This window comes from Thunnus maccoyii, chromosome 21 (assembly GCF_910596095.1).
Source record: "Thunnus maccoyii chromosome 21, fThuMac1.1, whole genome shotgun sequence".
Classification (NCBI taxonomy): domain Eukaryota; kingdom Metazoa; phylum Chordata; class Actinopteri; order Scombriformes; family Scombridae; genus Thunnus; species Thunnus maccoyii.
The window spans coordinates 171,580-192,846 of NC_056553.1; the positions used below are offsets into that span (position 1 = coordinate 171,580).

Genomic DNA, 21,267 nt, shown 5'->3' on the forward strand with positions numbered 1-21,267 from the left:
GTTGGTTGCTTCTTATTCTGGTTGCGTTTATCACACTGAACCGATCGGCTTCGTGTTCGCTGGACATCGTGTGTAGACCGTCGGTTGCATTTTATTTATTGAAATCAGACCACAGCTGACGAATAAAGACGTTTCCACACAACATCTGTGTGGAAATAAAAGCAACTTCCCCTCAGCTGAGATCTTCTGTTCTTTGGTGTTTTTCACCCTCTCGTCTCTACTGACCCACTTACACATCAGGGACGTGCAGAGTCCAGTATTTGTATTTGTATCCGTATTTGTTGAGGCAGCAAAATTATTTGTGTTTGTATTTGAATAAAAGTGGAAAGAGGCTTAAAAACCCTGTTTTTGTTTTTATTAGAAAATTAAAGCGTTATAATAATAAGTGTTCATGAATAAACTACCTTATGAAGTTGGTCCCCACACCGGGTCTCCAACCAGAGTCCCAGATCAGATCAGAGACGACGGCGCTGACTACTGAGATAAAACTTTACTCATCACCTCCCTGCAGACAGACCTCTACCTGTTAATACACCCGTAACACACAGACAGACCTCTACCTGTTAATACACCCGTAACACACAGACAGACCTCTACCTGTTAATACACCCGTAACACACAGACAGACCTCTACCTGTTAATACACCCGTAACACACAGACAGACCTCTACCTGTTAATACACCCGTAACACACAGACAGACCTCTACCTGTTAATACACCCGTAACACACAGACAGACCTCTACCTGTTTATACACCCGTAACACACAGACCTCTACCTGTTAATACACCCGTAACACACAGACAGACCTCTACCTGTTAATACACCCGTAACACACAGACAGACCTCTACCTGTTAATACACCCGTAACACACAGACAGACCTCTACCTGTTAATACACCCGTAACACACAGACAGACCTCTACCTGTTAATACACCTGTAACACACAGACAGACCTCTACCTGTTAATACACCCGTAACACACAGACAGACCTCTACCTGTTAATACACCCGTAACACACAGACAGACCTCTACCTGTTAATACACCCGTAACACACAGACAGACCTCTACCTGTTAATACACCCGTAACACACAGACAGACCTCTACCTGTTAATACACCTGTAACACACAGACAGACCTCTACCTGTTAATACACCTGTAACACACAGACAGACCTCTACCTGTTAATACACCCGTAACACACAGACCTCTACCTGTTAATACACCTGTAACACACAGACAGACCTCTACCTGTTAATACACCTGTAACACACAGACAGACCTCTACCTGTTAATACACCCGTAACACACAGACAGACCTCTACCTGTTAATACACCCGTAACACACAGACAGACCTCTACCTGTTAATACACCCGTAACACACAGACAGCACAGCCTGGAACATGTAGAGAAGAACTTCAAAGTCGATTCTTGCTTTGCACTTTTCACTTTGTGCGTCATGCAGCAGGTGGATGTGACTCCCCTCACTGAGACCTGCTGACAGACGTCACAGCGGAGCAGAGGAGAGACACTGAGACAGTGATGTAATCGACCTGCGAGCTGGTATTCGCCATGTTTTTGACTTTTTTTTAATTTCTGAAAACAAATAATTTTAAAAATATTTCTGTGAAATAAATATTCATAAAAAAACACTATTTGTGCTTTGCCGAATATCGTATTTGTATTCGGGCACACCCCTAATAGACACACACACGCACACACACTACTCTGTAGTCAGACGTGTTGCTAGGCAACAGAGATGCTCAGATTTGTCCAATGCCATTGTAGTGATCGGAGGCAACACACACACACATTCTTCTGTTTATAACTGCCGTTGTTGCTTGTTTTACTGTAGTTGCATGATAGACGTTTATTAATTGAAGCTTTATTGATTAGTAATTGATCACAGTAATGTTAATAAAGTGTGATTGTGTGTATTCATACTGTGATAACAGCTTGCTGACGTTCAGAGTTCCTCCTGTAATGTTCTTGGATTAACAGCCTTCATCAGTCCCTGCCCTCATCAATATTCATTTCCATTAATAATTGTATTGATTTTCAATAATTAATAATTATCTTCAATAATTATTAATTATTGCTAATAAGCAAACCTGCTCCTAACTGAGTCCCAACAAGCTGAAGTCTGCAGAAGTAGAAGCAACCAAAAAACATTAATAAAGATTTGAATAGAACAAAAAATGTATTTAAATTGGTGTGTGCTGCTGGTCACGTGATCCACAGCTGGTCACGTGATCCACAGCTGGTCACGTGATCCACAGCTGGTCACGTGATCCAGCGCTGGTCACGTGATCCACAGCTGGTCACCTGATCCACAGCTGGTCACGTGATCCACAGCTGGTCACGTGATCCACAGCTGCATCACATTGACAGCTGATATTTGAGCAGCTTATACTGACATGAATGTGAAACAAACACCATCAGCAGGACTTTACGTCTTTAATATGAGCACAACATTTAATCAATAATCATTTATCGATCAGTTTATCAATAGAAACCAAAGTTTGACCTGAGAGGATTCAAAATAAACAGTTCATACAAAGAAAACTGTTCCTGTGTGTCAGGGTTTGATCAGCCAATCACAGCGAGGGTTAACACGGTAAACGTCCAATAGAAGACAGTCGGCATGGAGACGACGTTCACCTGAAACACGGAGACACACGTCTGAGTGTCACATGATGCTAAAACTACATGTGGAAAAGAACACGTGTGTTAATGACTCACAGATGTTTCCGCCGACTTCATACAGATGCTGAACAGGACTGCAGGTAGACACACACACACACACACACACACACAGTAACACACACACACACACACACAGTAACACACACACACACACACACACACACACACACACACACACAGTAACACACACACACACACACACACACACACACACACACACAGTAACACACACACACACACACACACACACACACACACACACAGTAACACACACACACACACACACACAGTAACACACACACAGTAACACACACACACACACAGTAACACACACACACACACACACACACACAGTAACACACACACAGTAACACACACACACACACACACACAGTAACACACACACACACACACAATAACACACACACACACACACAGTAACACACAGTAACACACACACACACACACACACACACACACACACAGTAACACACACACACACACACACACAGTAACACACACACACAGTAACACACACACACACACAGTAACACACACACACAGTAACACACACACAGTAACACACACACACACACAGTAACACACACACACACACACACACACACACACAGTAACACACACACACACACACACAGTAACACACAGTAACACACACACACACACACACACACACAGTAACACACACACACAGTAACACACACACACACACACACACAGTAACACACACACACAGTAACACACACACACACACAGTAACACACACACACAGTAACACGCACACAGTAACACACACACACACACAGTAACACACACACAGTAACACACACACACACACACAGTAACACACACACACACACACACACACACACACACAGTAACACACACACACAGTAACACACACACAGTAACACACACACACACAGTAACACACACACAGTAACACACACACACACACACAGTAACACACACACACACACACACACACACACACACACACACACAGTAACACACACACACAGTAACACACACACAGTAACACACACACACACACACACACACACAGTAACACACACACACACACACACACACACACAGTAACACACACACACACACACACACACACACACACAGTAACACACACACACACAGTAACACACACACACACACAGTAACACACACACGCACAGTAACACACACACACACATACACACACAGTAACACACACACACAGTAACACACACACACACACACAGTAACACACACACAGTAACACACACACACACACACACACACACAGTAACACACATACACAAACACACACACACACAGAGGGAGAGAGAGGGAGACAATCAATGTTTACTGTGTGTGTGTGTTACTGTGTGTGTGTGCGTGCGTGTGTGTGTATGTGTGTGTGTGTGTGTGTGTGTGTGTGTGTGTGTACCTGTTCTCACACTCGAAGCGTGCAGTGATGTCTTTGGCTCTCGTCTGTCCGTCAAGTTGTATCGCCATGGAAACCTTGGTGTGCAGGGGGGCGTGAACCCGGATCACACCCTCACACAGCTCAGTGACCTACAAACACACACACACACACACACACACACACACACACACTGATGTCCTGTCCTGTTTCATCACGACAAGCCCCGCCTCCCACCTGTCCATCACTTTGGACTTTGAAAGGGGTTCTAGAGATGAGAGTGAGTTCTCCTGTCTGTCTCACCTGGTTCCTGTCTGTCTCACCTGGTTCCTGTCTGTCTCACCGGGTTCCTGTCTGTCTCACCTGGTTCCTGTCTCACCTGGTTCCTGTCTGTCTCACCTGGTTCCTGTCTCACCTGGTTCCTGTCTGTCTCACCTTGTTCCTGTCTGTCTCACCTTGTTCCTGTCTGTCTCACCTTGTTCCTGTCTGTCTCACCTGGTTCCTGTCTCATCTGGTTCCTGTCTATCTCACCTGGTTCCTGTCTGTCTCACCGGGTTCCTGTCTGTCTCACCTGGTTCCTGTCTGTCTCACCTGGTTCCTGTCTCATCTGGTTCCTGTCTGTCTCACCTTGTTCCTGTCTGTCTCACCTGGTTCCTGTCTGTCTCACCTGGTTCCTGTCTCATCTGGTTCCTGTCTGTCTCACCTGGTTCCTGTCTGTCTCACCTTGTTCCTGTCTGTCTCACCGGGTTCCTGTCTGTCTCACCTGGTTCCTGTCTCATCTGGTTCCTGTCTGTCTCATCTGGTTCCTGTCTGTCTCACCTTGTTCCTGTCTGTCTCACCTGGTTCCTGTCTGTCTCACCTGGTTCCTGTCTCATCTGGTTCCTGTCTGTCTCACCTGGTTCCTGTCTGTCTCACCTTGTTCCTGTCTCATCTGGTTCCTGTCTGTCTCATCTGGTTCCTGTCTGTCTCACCTTGTTCCTGTCTGTCTCACCTGGTTCCTGTCTGTCTCACCTGGTTCCTGTCTCATCTGGTTCCTGTCTGTCTCACCTGGTTCCTGTCTGTCTCACCTTGTTCCTGTCTGTCTCACCTGGTTCCTGTCTGTCTCACCTGGTTCCTGTCTCATCTGGTTCCTGTCTGTCTCACCTGGTTCCTGTCTGTCTCATCTGGTTCCTGTCTGTCTCACCTTGTTCCTGTCTCACCTGGTTCCTGTCTCACCTGGTTCCTGTCTGTCTCACCTTGTTCCTGTCTCACCTGGTTCCTGTCTCATCTGGTTCCTGTCTGTCTCACCGGGTTCCTGTCTGTCTCATCTGGTTCCTGTCTGTCTCACCTGGTTCCTGTCTCACCTGGTTCCTGTCTGTCTCACCTGGTTCCTGTCTGTCTCACCTGGTTCCTGTCTCATCTGGTTCCTGTCTGTCTCACCTGGTTCCTGTCTGTCTCACCTTGTTCCTGTCTGTCTCATCTGGTTCCTGTCTGTCTCACCTTGTTCCTGTCTGTCTCACCTGGTTCCTGTCTGTCTCACCTGGTTCCTGTCTCATCTGGTTCCTGTCTGTCTCACCTGGTTCCTGTCTGTCTCACCTTGTTCCTGTCTGTCTCACCGGGTTCCTGTCTGTCTCACCTGGTTCCTGTCTCATCTGGTTCCTGTCTGTCTCACCTGGTTCCTGTCTGTCTCACCTTGTTCCTGTCTGTCTCACCGGGTTCCTGTCTGTCTCACCTGGTTCCTGTCTCATCTGGTTCCTGTCTGTCTCATCTGGTTCCTGTCTGTCTCACCTTGTTCCTGTCTGTCTCACCTGGTTCCTGTCTGTCTCACCTGGTTCCTGTCTCATCTGGTTCCTGTCTGTCTCACCTGGTTCCTGTCTGTCTCACCTTGTTCCTGTCTCATCTGGTTCCTGTCTGTCTCATCTGGTTCCTGTCTGTCTCACCTTGTTCCTGTCTGTCTCACCTGGTTCCTGTCTGTCTCACCTGGTTCCTGTCTCATCTGGTTCCTGTCTGTCTCACCTGGTTCCTGTCTGTCTCACCTTGTTCCTGTCTGTCTCACCTGGTTCCTGTCTGTCTCACCTGGTTCCTGTCTCATCTGGTTCCTGTCTGTCTCACCTGGTTCCTGTCTGTCTCATCTGGTTCCTGTCTGTCTCACCTTGTTCCTGTCTCACCTGGTTCCTGTCTCACCTGGTTCCTGTCTGTCTCACCTTGTTCCTGTCTCACCTGGTTCCTGTCTCATCTGGTTCCTGTCTGTCTCACCGGGTTCCTGTCTGTCTCATCTGGTTCCTGTCTCACCTGGTTCCTGTCTGTCTCACCTGGTTCCTGTCTGTCTCACCTGGTTCCTGTCTCACCTGGTTCCTGTCTGTCTCACCTGGTTCCTGTCTGTCTCACCTTGTTCCTGTCTCACCTGGTTCCTGTCTCACCTGGTTCCTGTCTGTCTCACCTGGTTCCTGTCTGTCTCACCGGGTTCCTGTCTGTCTCACCTGGTTCCTGTCTCACCTGGTTCCTGTCTGTCTCACCTGGTTCCTGTCTGTCTCACCTGGTTCCTGTCTCACCTGGTTCCTGTCTGTCTCATCTGGTTCCTGTCTGTCTCACCTTGTTCCTGTCTGTCTCACCTGGTTCCTGTCTGTCTCACCGGGTTCCTGTCTGTCTCACCTGGTTCCTGTCTGTCTCACCTGGTTCCTGTCTCACCTGGTTCCTGTCTGTCTCACCGGGTTCCTGTCTGTCTCACCTGGTTCCTGTCTCACCTGGTTCCTGTCTGTCTCACCTGGTTCCTGTCTCACCTGGTTCCTGTCTGTCTCACCTGGTTCCTGTCTGTCTCACCTGGTTCCTGTCTGTCTCACCTGGTTCCTGTCTCACCTGGTTCCTGTCTGTCTCACCGGGTTCCTGTCTGTCTCACCTGGTTCCTGTCTCACCTGGTTCCTGTCTGTCTCACCTGGTTCCTGTCTCACCTGGTTCCTGTCTGTCTCACCTGGTTCCTGTCTGTCTCACCTGGTTCCTGTCTGTCTCACCTGGTTCCTGTCGTTTTTGTCGTTCTTCCTCCTCAGTAGTCGTCTTGTGGTCTTAGTGAGGCCCCACTCTCTTTGATTGGACATCTGGTTCATCTGTCTCACTTGAGACAGCAGGAAGGTGGGAACCTACCACAGGAAACAGGAAGTGATGTCACAGAGATGCTAGGTGAGGCTGTGAAGGGGCAGGTGTGGTCTGACTCACGGTCCACAGCAGGTCCTGGTGTGTGATCATCAGTTGGACTAGATGAGCCCCTCTCACCGCCTCCTCCATCTCCGCCTGCTGCATGGCGACGGTGTGCTTGTTGCCACGGTGACGGCAGGCAAACAGGTTGGGCGCCAAGACCATGGAGACGTTCCAGAGAGTCATCCTGTTCTGGTCCTGATGAGAGACCACCTTACGCAGGAAGACCAGCAGAGCCTGTAACCATGGAAACAGGTTCAGGTTTGTCTGTAACCAAGGAAACAGTACCAGGTGTCTGTAACCATGGAAACAGAGCTGTAACCATCTAAACAGGTCCAGGTAGAGCTGTAACCATGGAAACAGAAACAGATTTAAGGTGGAAAGAACAAGTGATGTCACAGGTGTGACATCACTTGTTCTGTGAGCTGTGATTTACTCTCAGTGTGTCTCTGTGGGACTCAGGAAGCAACAAGGACAACAGCTGCAGAGCCTGAACCTGGTGGACCAGCGATGACACACCTGCAGACACACAGCAGACAGGTGAGACAGGTACACACACCTGCAGACACACAGCAGACAGGTGAGACAGGTACACACACCTGCAGACACACAGCAGACAGGTGAGACAGGTACACACACAGCAGACACACAGCAGACAGGTGAGACAGGTACACACACCTGCAGACACACAGCAGACAGGTGAGACAGGTACACACACCTGCAGACACACAGCAGACAGGTGAGACAGGTACACACACGCCTTCATTCAAATGTCATTCAAAACAAACTCCACTCATGGTACAGACGACAGTGTGTGTGTGTGTTACTGTGTGTGTGTGTGTGTGTGTGTGTGTGTGTGTGTGTGTACCCAGCACGGCGTGGTAGGTGGACAGGTGTGTGTGTGTGTGTGTGTGTGTGTGTGTGTGTGTGTGTTTGTGTGTGTGTACCCAGCACGGCGTGGTAGGTGGACAGGTGTGTGTGTGTGTGTGTGTGTGTGTACCCAGCACGGCGTGGTAGGTGGACAGGTGTGTGTGTGTGTGTGTGTGTGTGTGTGTGTGTGTGTACCCAGCACGGCGTGGTAGGTGGACAGGTGTGTGTGTGTCAGCAGAGGTGTCGGCAGCTCTCTGATGAAGAGCTTCAGCAGACCTGCAGCGTCCACCTGTCTCACTGCAGACCAGTCAAACCCTCCAGGACTCCCTGAACACCTGTCTAACTCTCTGCGCAGGTGCTGCAGATAGACAGACAGCCAAGAAATACCTTTTAAAATAAATAGTGTGTACATATACATACATATATGTATGTATGTATATATATATATATATACACACATAAGTGTCTTATAAAGTATTTGTGTTTAAAGACTAATGTTTCTAATGTCAGATGAAGGCTAAAACCAACAGATCACATAGAGAGACAGTTTGTCCGTACATCGGTTACCACCCCGTCATAATGGTTACCACACCGTCACATCGGTTACCGTCACGTCGGTTACCGCCCCGTCACGTCGGTTACCGCCCCGTTACGTCGGTTACCGCCCCGTTACGTCGGTTACCGTCACGTCGGTTACCGTCACGTCAGTTACCACCCCATCACGTCGGTTACCACCCCGTCATAACGGTTACCACCCCATCACATCAGTTACCACCCCATCACGTCAGTTACCGCCCCGTCATAATGGTTACCACCCCATCATAATGGTTACCACCCCATCATAATGGTTACCACCCCATCATAATGGTTACCACCCCGTCATAACGGTTACCACCCCATCACGTCAGTTACCGCCCCGTCATAATGGTTACCACCCCATCATAATGGTTACCACCCCATCATAATGGTTACCACCCCATCACATCAGTTACCACCCCATCACATCAGTTACCACCCCATCATAATGGTTACCACCCCATCATAACGGTTACCACCCCATCACATCAGTTACCACCCCATCACATCAGTTACCACCCCATCATAATGGTTACCACCCCATCATAATGGTTACCACCCCATCATAATGGTTACCACCCCATCACATCAGTTACCACCCCATCACATCAGTTACCACCCCATCATAATGGTTACCACCCCATCATAATGGTTACCACCCCATCATAATGGTTACCACCCCATCATAATGGTTACCACCCCATCACGTCAGTTACCGTCACATCAGTTACCACCCCATCACATCAGTTACCACCCCATCACGTCGGTTACCACCCCATCATAATGGTTACCACCCCATCATAATGGTTACCACCCCATCATAATGGTTACCACCCCATCACGTCAGTTACCGTCACATCAGTTACCACCCCATCACATCAGTTACCACCCCATCATAATGGTTACCACCCCATCACATCAGTTACCACCCCATCACATCAGTTACCACCCCATCATAATGGTTACCACCCCATCACGTCAGTTACCATCACGTCAGTTACCGTCACGTCGGTTACCACCCCTCCCTCAGGTGGGGCCCTTCTGGCTGTTACAAAGTCGAGGCTTAAATCTGAAGGTGACCGTGCTTTTGCCATCAGGGCCCCTCGCAGGAGATACGGCTTTAAAATCAGTAACCTCTCTTAAATCACTACTTAAAACTCATTTATACAGATTTGCTTTTATGTGATGTCGTCTTTTCATCGTCTTTTAATCTTTTTATCATCTCTGTATTGTTTTTCATTGTCTTCTACTGTCGTCTTCTAAATGTCGGCCTTGTTATTGCTTTCTGTGTCGTGTCTTTGCTTTTGTATTGTACTGCCTTTGTTTTTAAAGGTGCTATATACATAAAGTTATTATAAATATTATTATTATTATTATCAGCTCACCTGGCACTCTGTGATCACTCAGCTGTTGAAATGGTTGCTTGCAACAGTCATTATTTGGTATATATGTGTATATAGACATGTTTTGCATGTAGTCCTCATACAGGCCGTTTATAATGGAGATGACGACATTTAGCATCTTTGACTTTGCATCAGTGTGAGGCTACTATGGCGTCTGTAGGCTCATGTCCATCTATGGTGTCAGGTGTTTTGGTTGTCTTATATTTGCTGTAGTATGTGTGTTAATCTTGTACTTCAGCAATAAGTTCATATAAATCTGTGGTCTCTATACGCACAGTAAATTTCACTTTTTCATGTGTGAGTGGGAGGAGGGGAGCGTGGTGTGGTCGCCCTCAGATGACTGAATGATATGATGTGTGTGTGTGTTACCTTCAGTCTAGCAGCTGATCCTGATACTCTGAGAATCCCTTCAGTCTGCAGGCCGCTCTGCTCTAATATACACAACAACTACACACACACACACACACACACACACACACACACACACACACACAGGTGGACGTGTGACTGACGTGAGTTTGTAGTCTCGACCACTAAATGTGTTTTTATGTTTGAATCATGTGATCGATGCAGATTCTTCACCTTCTGGAAGACGACAGGAACTTTGACTCCAGGAAACTTCTTCTTATCGTTTTCCAGCAGCGTGACGAGAGGAACGCCAAACACACCGCTGTCTGAGAGACAGACAGGCAGAGAGACAGACAGACAGTAAGACAGACAGACAGACAGACAGACAGTAAGACAGACAGACAGACAGACAGACAGACAGACAGACAGACAGACAGACAGACAGACAGGCAGACAGACAGACAGGCAGTAAGACAGACAGACAGATACTGGCTTTACCCCCCCCCCCCCCATGAATACATGTACAGTCCCACTGAGGTTGTTATTATTAACAGGTGAATATTAACATAATGTTAATGTTTTATTTAAGAGCTGATATAAAGATCAGTTTCCTGTCAGGTGTTAATAAATATCAAACACACACATATTTTTAAAACAAACATCTTATCCAATCAGCTGCCTCCTCTGTCTCTCTGACATCTCATTGAGTTAAACTCAGTCGTTTAAACTGTGATGTAAAAATGAAGCGCACCTCGGCTCCTGCGACGAGGCGGGCGGGTGCATTTGGTTTGGATGCCCAGAGCGAGCAGGAAGGTGGAGAGCTCGATGTGAGTGATGAAGCCAAGCTGCGTGAGGTCACCTGACGACAGGTCGTCTGCCCAGGTGAGACCCTGAGAGGGAGAGACAGGTACAAACTACACACACACACAGTAACACACACACAGTAACACACAGTAACACGTACACACACACAGTAACACACACACACACACAGTAACACGTACACACACACACACAGTAACACACACACACACAGTAACACGTACACACAGTAACACACACACACAGTAACACACACACAGTAACACACACACACACAGTAACACACACACAGTAACACGTACACACACACACACACAGTAACACACACACAGTAACACGTACACACAGTAACACACACACACAGTAACACACACACAGTAACACACACACACACAGTAACACACACACAGTAACACACACACAGTAACACACACACACACAGTAACACGTACACACAGTAACACACACACACAGTAACACACACACAGTAACACACACACACACACAGTAACACACACACAGTAACACACACACACACAGTAACACACACACAGTAACACGTACACACACACAGTAACACACACACACACAGTAACACACACACACACAGTAACACACACACACACGTCATCATTTATTCACTAAGTCTGTTTACATTTGCTTAGTTAACTTGTTTCATTTGTCTCGGCAGCAGGAAGTTCAGAGGTCAAACAGGAAGGTCAGAGGTCAAACTCACTGGCAGGTCACTGCTGTTTTCTCCATGGAAACGCAGGCAGTCCCGACAAGTCCCGCCCTGTTTGTGTTCGGCCACGCCCTCTGAGTACGGACAGTCCCGCAGCAGCCAATCGGCTCGTCTCCCCCGATCAACGGGCGGGGAGGGGGTGTGAGGAGGAGACGGTGTGTGTTTGGCAGAGTGTGTGTGTGTGTGTTTGGCAGAGTGTGTGTGTGTGTGTTCAGGAAGGAAGATGTGCAGCGTCGGTCTCACTGTAAAACATGAACATGTGGAGTTCCTCAGGGTTCCAGTCTGGGTCCTCTAGAGTTCCTGTTACAGCTGCCTGAAGAACAGCATCATCATCATCTAACCCACGCAGACAGACAGGTACACACACAGACAGGTACACACACAGACAGGTACGCACACAGACAGGTACGCACACACACAGACAGGTACGCACACAGACAGGTACGCACACACACAGACAGGTACGCAGACAGACAGGTACACAGACAGACAGGTACGCAGACAGACAGGTACACACACAGACAGGTACGCACACAGACAGGTACACAGACAGACAGGTACGCAGACAGACAGGTGCACACACAGACAGGTACGCACACAGACAGGTACACACACAGACAGGTACACAGACAGACAGGTACACAGACAGACAGGTACACAGACAGGTACACAGACAGACAGGTACGCAGACAGACAGGTACGCACACAGACAGGTACGCACACAGACAGGTACACAGACAGACAGGTACACAGACAGGTACACAGACAGACAGGTACGCAGACAGACAGGTACGCACACAGACAGGTACGCAGACAGACAGGTACGCACACAGACAGGTACGCAGACAGACAGGTACACAGACAGGTACACAGACAGACAGGTACGCACACAGACAGGTACGCAGACAGACAGGTACACAGACAGGTACACAGACAGACAGGTACACAGACAGGTACACAGACAGACAGGTACGCAGACAGACAGGTACACAGACAGGTACACAGACAGACAGGTACGCAGACAGACAGGTACGCACACAGACAGGTACGCACACAGACAGGTACACAGACAGGTACACACACAGACAGGTACACAGACAGACAGGTACACAGACAGACAGGTACACAGACAGGTACACACACAGACAGGCACACAGACAGGTACACACACAGACAGGTACACAGACAGGTACACAGACAGACAGGTACGCAGACAGACAGGTACGCACACAGACAGGTACACAGACAGGTACACACACAGACAGGTACACAGACAGACAGGTACGCACACAGACAGTTACACACACAGACAGGTACACAGACAGGCACACAGACAGGTACACACACAGACAGGTACACAGACAGGTACACAGACAGACAGGTACGCACACAGACAGGTACACACACAGACAGGTACACAGACAGACAGGTACACAGACAGGTACACAGACAGACAGGTACGCACACAGACAGGTACACACACAGACAGGTACACAGACAGACAGGTACACAGACAGGTACACAGACAGACAGGTACGCACACAGACAGGCACACAGACAGGTACACACACAGACAGGTACACAGACAGACAGGTACGCACACAGACAGGTACACAGACAGACAGGTACACAGACAGGTACACAGACAGACAGGTACGCACACAGACAGGTACACACACAGACAGGTACACAGACAGACAGGTACACAGACAGGTACACAGACAGACAGGTACGCACACAGACAGGTACACACACAGACAGGTACACAGACAGACAGGTACACAGACAGGTACACAGACAGACAGGTACGCACACAGACAGGCACACAGACAGGTACACAGACAGACAGGTACGCAGACAGACAGGTACGCACACAGACAGGTACGCAGACAGACAGGTACGCACACAGACAGGTACACAGACAGACAGGTACACAGACAGGTACACAGACAGACAGGTACGCACACAGACAGGCACACAGACAGGTACACACACAGACAGGTACACAGACAGACAGGTACGCACACAGACAGGTACACAGACAGACAGGTACACAGACAGGTACACAGACAGACAGGTACGCACACAGACAGGTACACACACAGACAGGTACACAGACAGACAGGTACACAGACAGGTACACAGACAGACAGGTACGCACACAGACAGGTACACACACAGACAGGTACACAGACAGACAGGTACACAGACAGGTACACAGACAGACAGGTACGCACACAGACAGGCACACAGACAGGTACGCACACAGACAGGCACACAGACAGGTACACAGACAGACAGGTACGCAGACAGACAGGTACGCACACAGACAGGTACGCACACAGACAGGTACACAGACAGACAGGTACGCACACAGACAGGTACACACACAGACAGGTACACAGACAGACAGGTACACAGACAGGTACACAGACAGGTACACAGACAGACAGGTACACAGACAGGTACACAGACAGGTACACAGACAGACAGGTACACAGACAGGTACACAGACAGGTACACAGACAGACAGGTACACAGACAGGTATGCAGACAGACAGGTACACAGACAGACAGGTACACAGACAGGTATGCAGACAGACAGGTACACAGACAGACAGGTACACAGACAGGTACACAGACAGACAGGTACACACACAGACAGGTACACAGACAGGTACACGGACAGGTATGCAGACAGACAGGTGAGCAGACAGACAGGTGAGCAGACAGACAGGTGAGCAGACAGACAGGTACCTGTGGCTGTGTTTCGGCGGATGGTTTTGGTGGTGGTGTGGTATCGACTCTGTGGTGACTCGTGGTGGTGAGAGAGAGGGGCGGGGCATCCGTCTGCTGAGTCATCGTCCGGCTGTGTGTGTGTGTGTGTGTGTGTGTGTGTGTGTGTGTGTGTGTGAGAAGACAAAATTATTTAAGAAGTTATGTTCAGTCATTCTTTGTATTAAACTTTATTTATAATGTTATAAAGTTCAGACGCAGGATAGGATATTTTGCCTTCATGAAATCTGTTTCGGGGAATTTTGGATAATTTCCAAATGATGGAAATACTTTAGTTCTACTGTAAGACTAATATTCAATGAATCTTATTAAAAAAGAAAAAGTTCAGTGAAAAAACTCACACTGAGTTATAATCCCAGTTACAGACTATAACTGAGGATTTTACACATTAAATGCAGATTTTATTTTCAAAAGTAGAAACAACAAAAACAATGTTACGTAACGTCATAGTTCAACGTCCCTTCTTGTACATTTTACATTTCATACATTTTTTACATTTAATACATGTTTCTACATTTTGTACGTTTTTTAATACTTCTTACACGTCTTAAACGGCTCAACACTCACTCATGTTGACTTTTGAGACTTTGGAGGTGGGATGGAAAAGACGGTCCGCTCCTTTGATTGGTCACTTTGAATACTGACCGTGACCTTTGATTGGTTGTTTGGTTTGACCACTGAGAGGAAGACAGACAGCTGGCTGAGAGAACAAAGGGAAACATTAATGATATTTAGCGGCTGACTCTCCGTTTTTTCAGGAATCAGCAAAAACCTGTTTCAACCCACTTTCAGATTTGTGAAACCTTTTTTTTTAATGGCAGAAAATATTTTTCACAAATATGAAACTGTACTTTAATGATTCTCTGGAGTCTCCTTGGTAATCTAGTCCACATGTGACAGGTCTACGTAGTGGTTTTTGATCTGGAGCTGGGGTCCATTCCAGGTTTAACAAACTCTGACTAACTCTGAACTCTAAACTGATGAACCTGAGATGAAAGTTTTTCGGCTCCAGAACAGCTGATCAGGATGTATGAGTCAGGAGGGCAGGAGCTGCTCAGTGACATCAGAATAATAATAATGATGATGATGATGATGATGATGATGATGATGATGATGAGTGGAAGACAAACTAATTTCAAGGACTGTCTTTTTTCACTAACGTAATATTGCACTGACTAGGCCACATACTTGTTACTTCTAGGCTGGATTATTGCAATTCCTTATTATCAGGCTGCTCTAACAAGTCTCTAAAGACTCTCCAGCTGGTCCAGAATGCAGCTGCACGTGTTCTGACTAAAACTAGAAAAAGAGACCACATTTCTCCCATTTTAGCTTCGCTGCATTGGCTTCCTGTAAAATCTAGAATAGAATTTAAAATCCTTCTCCTGACTTACAAAGCCCTTAATGGTCAGGCACCATCATATCTTAAAGAGCTCATAGTACCGTATTATCCCACTAGAACACTGCACTCCCAGTATGCAGCTTACTGGTGGTTCCTACAGTCTTTAAAAGTAGAATGGGAAGCAGAGCCTTCAGCTATCAGGCTCCTCTCCTGTGGAACCATCTTCCAGTCTCTCCGTCTGTGACTGACTGCTGCAGAGCTGCAGTCCACTGCTGCTCCGCGGTGGACTGGTTCAGTAATGGTGGAGCGACTGGCTGGGATGACGAGGAGCTCGGTCTTAGAGAGGTTGAGTTGAAGGTGGCGTTCTTTCATCCATGCTGATATATCAGCGAGGCATGACGAGATCTGAGCTAAGACCGTGTGGTCTTCTGGCGGTAACGACAGGAAGAGCTGATTATCATCTGCATAGCAATGGTATGAGAAACCATGGAAACCATGGGAGTGGATGATGGTGCCAAGTGAGGTGGTGTATTTTGAGAAGAGGAGACCAAGCACTGACCCTTGAGGAACCCCTGTGGATAAGCTGTGCGGTTTGGAAACTTCTCCCTTCCAAGATACTCTGAAATATATTAGACTCATTCTACCATTTGTGTAAATTTCATGATGTGGAGAACTCTCAGATGTTCCTCTGGCCCTGGTCTTGCCTCTGGTCTTTTCAGGACTGATTTTAAACAGCAGATGACAGATTGAGCCATTTTCAACCAAGCAGGAAGCTCCAGGTCTGACAAGTTAAGCCAATGAGGAAGTGCCTTAAACCTGCATTCTCTCTAATGGCCAGCAGGGGGCGTCTCTACTGGCTGCAATCAGAAGTCTATGAGAAAATGACGTATTTCTCACTGGGTTTATGACCTCAGTAAACACTTTCCTAATGAGTTTATGGTCTCAATCACTAGTTTCAAGTCTTCTTCAGTACAGCATGATGTTTAGTAAATTCTGGTCCCTTTTAGAGTAAAACAGACGATGAAGCAGTGTATGCTTTAGGGCGGGGCTACATTGTGATTGACAAGTCGCTACCACGGTGACAACACTGGTTAGGTAACGTAACCATGGCGTAACCCCAGATTCACAGAGTATTGGCGTAGCCGTCGCCATCTGTGTTCATGAAAGTTATTTGTAACATTTTGGTCGCCTAAAACAGTCGTGTTCAGCGTTTGGTTGAACTAAAAGATCCTCGAAGGAATCGGATGTTCAGTTTTTCTGGTAAGTTCATTTTGTTTTAATTGTTTTAAGCCTGTTTTTCTCTAGTGGAAATTAGCATTAGCATTAGCATTATCACAGTAGACTGTAAAGGCACAGTGCTAACCAAGCTAGCAGCTAGCATTAGGGTCAGCTCCACCTTCTTGTCCAAATATGGTCACTTCTGGCTCCAAAATTCCAAGATGGCGACGGTCAAAATGCAAACTCGAGGCTTCGGAATGGGAGTCCACAAACCAACGGGTGACGTCATGGCGGCAACGTCCAATATAATTTTTATATATTATTACATTATTTTTACAATCTATGTTTTCAACTCATGAAATGCTAATTTTCATACATTTAGTGTCAATGTGAGTATTAACACCAGCATCGATGTTTCATCACAGTATAACATATAATCAATATTATAGAAATGATGATTCATTAGTGATCAATCACATCACGAGTCATGGAGATAATTATTCATTGATCTTATGTGTCTAAAGCTTCATATTGATTGTTTAAATTAAACTGAGATTACAGATTATGTGCAGCAAACATTTCAGGTGATTGATCCGCTCTGATGACCAGCAGGTGATTGATCGATGTGATCAGAGTCTCAGAGTTATAACAGAAGAATGTAAACGGTTTGAGGATGAATTCACGCTGTGGAATATTTGAATGTGAGAGAAAAAACGCTGTTCAAAGAAATGACTGATGTGCATAAAAGGAATAAGTCCTGAGTAACTGGAATAGTAACTGGAATAGTAACTGGAACACAGCACTGGTCTACTGTGGTTTGAATGGAGAAATATCAATGAAACCTTGTTTCTGTTTTTATAAGCAAAGTAAAGGTTTTATAAATCTGACAGTGGGTTGAAACAGGTTTTTGCTTCGATGTCGCTAAATATTATTATTAATGTTTCCCTTTGTTCTCTCAGCCAGCTGTCTGTCTTCCACTCAGTGATCAAACCAAACAACCAATCAAAGGTCACAGTCAGTATTCAAAGTGACCAATCAAAGGAGCGGACCGTCTATTCCATCCCGCCTCCAAAGTCTCAAAACTCAACTTGACGAGCGAGCGAGTGTTGAGCAGTTGTGAGTGTCACAGCTCCGTGCTCGTGGGACCACATTTGTGCACGTGCACATGCTTGGTTTTCATGTGTGCGGGTTCTGAGACTAATTAAACGCCATATTTTAGGCTCAGGACAGACTAACCCACTTTCATTTCCAGCTGATGGGGACTCAGCTGGGTGGAGGGCGGGCAGGTATGGACGCTTTGCAAAGCATATGAAGTCTTTGTTTAATTGTTTATTTTACATTTAAAAGCCCATCATCCAAGTTACAAGACCCTGAGACCCTGTTAATGTCTGACCCGGCTGCACAGACACCATGACATCATCTTTATATTACAACCTTCTCTGTAAAAAGTGTTTTTTCTTAAGGTTACACATCATGGTGGCTCAGTGCTTAGCACTGTTGCCTCACAGCAAGAAGGTCGTGTTCTCCCCATGTCTGCTCGTTTCCTCCCACCATCAACGTCATGTATGTTAGAGTTAATACTCCCCTGACCGCGGCACTGGAGCTGGTCCCACGGTGATATAGATATATATATATATATATATATATATATATACATGTGTGTGTGCGTGTGTGTTTGTGTTTCCCACCACAGTGAAGATGTCACGGACGTCTCTGATTGGCTGCCTGTTTCTCCTCTTCAGCGTCTCGTTGTAGTTGTCCAGCCTCCTCCTCACCGTGGCGACCTGTTGCTGTGTCAACGTTGACAGCAGCGCCTCGGCCGGTGGCGACGGCTCCTCTGATGACGAGCCCGTCACCAGGGAGGATAACCCCGCCTCCGTTAGCCACGCCTCCTCCAGCTCCACCTCTGCAGTTAAACAGAGAGGTGGAAGTGAGAGGGAAAGACGACGTCTCACTCTGCTGTCAGTTTGTCTTACCGTCCATACTCTTTCTCTCTTCTTCCTCCTCCTCTTCCTCCCCCTCCTCCTCCTCGATGCTCTGCACTTCTTTCCAGAAGGTCTCCATGGCAACGTGTTGGGGGTCAGAGGTGTGATGGGATGGATACGTGGTGGAGGAGGTGGCGGGTGGAGACGACAACATCCTGCAGAGACAGACATGGATCCTATCAGCCAATCAGAGACTGTTTCTGAGTGATTAAACCAGTGTTGCCAATTTAGCGACTTTGTCGTTAGATGCAGCAACTTTTCAGACCTCTTTAGCAACTTTTTCTCAAAAAAGCAGCTAGCAACTTATCTAGCGACTTTCTGGACAGGCTTTAACTCGTCTCCTTGAAGGGAGTCGCCAGTATTCCTCAGTGAACGAGGCTGATGTGTCTCTCTGGACTGATTCAGTGGACCAATCATCAGCCAGAGGCGTGAATTAGCTGTGAATGTGTGAAGTTAACGTTTGTCATAATAGTCAGTTAACAATAGTGAATTTATTGCAGTGCGTGATCATCTCTCTATTCATGATACTTCAGTTAAAGTTGATACGACCTGCATGAATATTATTATTAGAGGTAGATTTAGATGCTTGAAAAGAAAAATAGCTAACGAAGCTAACGAAGCTAACTCCGACGCTGACACTGTATCCAGTTCTCTTTATCATCCATGACTCAAGAAGTGGAGATGCGTCGTCCATCTTTATGTACAGTCTATGGATTCAGTATATCAGCTGTGCCTGTTAGGTGCAGCACTCTGGTAGGTGTCCCTTTGAGTTTTGAAGTGTTTTATCATCTGTTTGATATACTCTGGTCCCCCTCCACGTGTTGAGCCTTCTGTGTGGGTGTTGTGCAGTAATCAGCCAGGCTGACGTTATGTGTCTGTTTGGTGGCGAGTTCATTCATTTAATCTGTTTTCTTGTTACTTTCTTTTTGTTACGTGCCAGTCCTGCATGACACTCTTTGCTAAATAACATAGACGTGTTATTAACTAAGTTTAATAATATACATCATTGTAGCTGCCACACGGCACTAATATAGTGAATTTAACACGTGTTCTCTGCTTTTGTTCGAGTGCTGTAGGGCCGATGGCGAGCATGGCGTCCAGGTGATAGAGGTCCTTACCTGTGCTTCACACCCCCAGAATTGTGTTTGTTGGTTTGTATTTGTGTGTGTGTGAGAGAGAGAGAGAGAGAGAGAGAGAGAGAGAGAGAGAGAGGAAGTCAGCTTCTTCCAGTGTATTGATCAGTGTATTGTGGGGGTTGGGGGAGGGGGACCTTGGTCTAATGGTTTTAGTTCCCCGGGGAGGACAGAGTGGGGTGCACAGGCTAGCGCTAGCTGCTGCTGTGAGTCCATTAGGAGGAAATAGATGGTGTCAGCCAATCAGAGCGTCAGCAGTAAGTGTCTTCACTTAGTTATCTGAGCTGCAGGACGGCCGACTGTCAGCTCACTTTACTGCAGTTTAAGTTATTTTAACAGTTTTTACTTTAACATGCTGCTCATATTCTGAGCTGTCACAGTATTTCCTCATAATTAGTCTCATCAGTCACAGATGAACATGTGATGAATCCTTAATGAAGCTTTCAGACAGCAGAGAGACTTTATTCTCTAGTTTTTATACTTCAATCACACTAAACAGTGGTGCAATGTTACATTAAACAGGATCGCATCATGATGTCAGTGAGTTATATTACATGAAGAATGTTTTAAATAAATATGGGTCAAACACTCCACAAAATGTATATTAGCTGCACAAAATGTTTATAAAAAGTTGAAATATTTCCATGTTTGTGTATTCTGGGTCACATGAGGAGGATGTTTTTATGTGACCCTGAACAGCATGTTGTTAAGATTT

General features: G+C 46.7%; 1 protein-coding gene across 5 annotated transcripts; it reads right to left on the reverse strand.

Moving 5' to 3' along the window:
- Window positions 1-2,369: 2,369 nt before the first annotated feature.
- On the reverse strand, window positions 2,370-20,657 carry arhgap28 (Rho GTPase activating protein 28). Of its 5 annotated transcripts, none has more exons than XM_042399544.1 (14): window positions 19,411-20,657; window positions 19,123-19,340; window positions 14,836-14,947; window positions 12,073-12,320; window positions 11,266-11,428; window positions 10,749-10,840; window positions 10,536-10,613; window positions 8,383-8,545; window positions 7,754-7,836; window positions 7,339-7,554; window positions 7,137-7,262; window positions 4,174-4,301; window positions 2,748-2,785; window positions 2,370-2,666 (listed from the first exon to the last, which is right to left on the reverse strand). In XM_042399544.1, exons 1-14 carry the CDS (start codon window positions 19,571-19,573, stop codon window positions 2,584-2,586), a joined length of 1,911 nt encoding a protein of 636 aa, XP_042255478.1. In that variant the 5' UTR covers window positions 19,574-20,657; the 3' UTR covers window positions 2,370-2,583. The 5 variants fall into 5 exon arrangements, with proteins under 5 accessions (XP_042255478.1, XP_042255475.1, XP_042255474.1 ...); XM_042399541.1 differs by having other exon boundaries at window positions 7,339-7,584; XM_042399540.1 differs by having other exon boundaries at window positions 19,123-20,657.
- Between the last annotated feature and the right edge of the window lie 610 nt (window positions 20,658-21,267).

What these genes read in the sequence shown, in the direction of transcription:
- arhgap28 (XM_042399539.1), bottom strand. Translation starts at nt 19,590, where the DNA reads ATGTCTGTCTCTGCAGGATGTTGTCGTCTCCACCCGCCACCTCCTCCA. An exon ending in TCCGTGACATCTTCACTGTG is followed by an intron (nt 14,948 to 19,122) that starts GTGGGAAACACA and finishes ACACACACACAG; the next exon opens with CCGGACGATGACTCAGCAGA. An exon ending in TGAAGTCGGCGGAAACATCT is followed by an intron (nt 2,667 to 2,747) that starts GTGAGTCATTAA and finishes TCCGTGTTTCAG; the next exon opens with GTGAACGTCGTCTCCATGCC.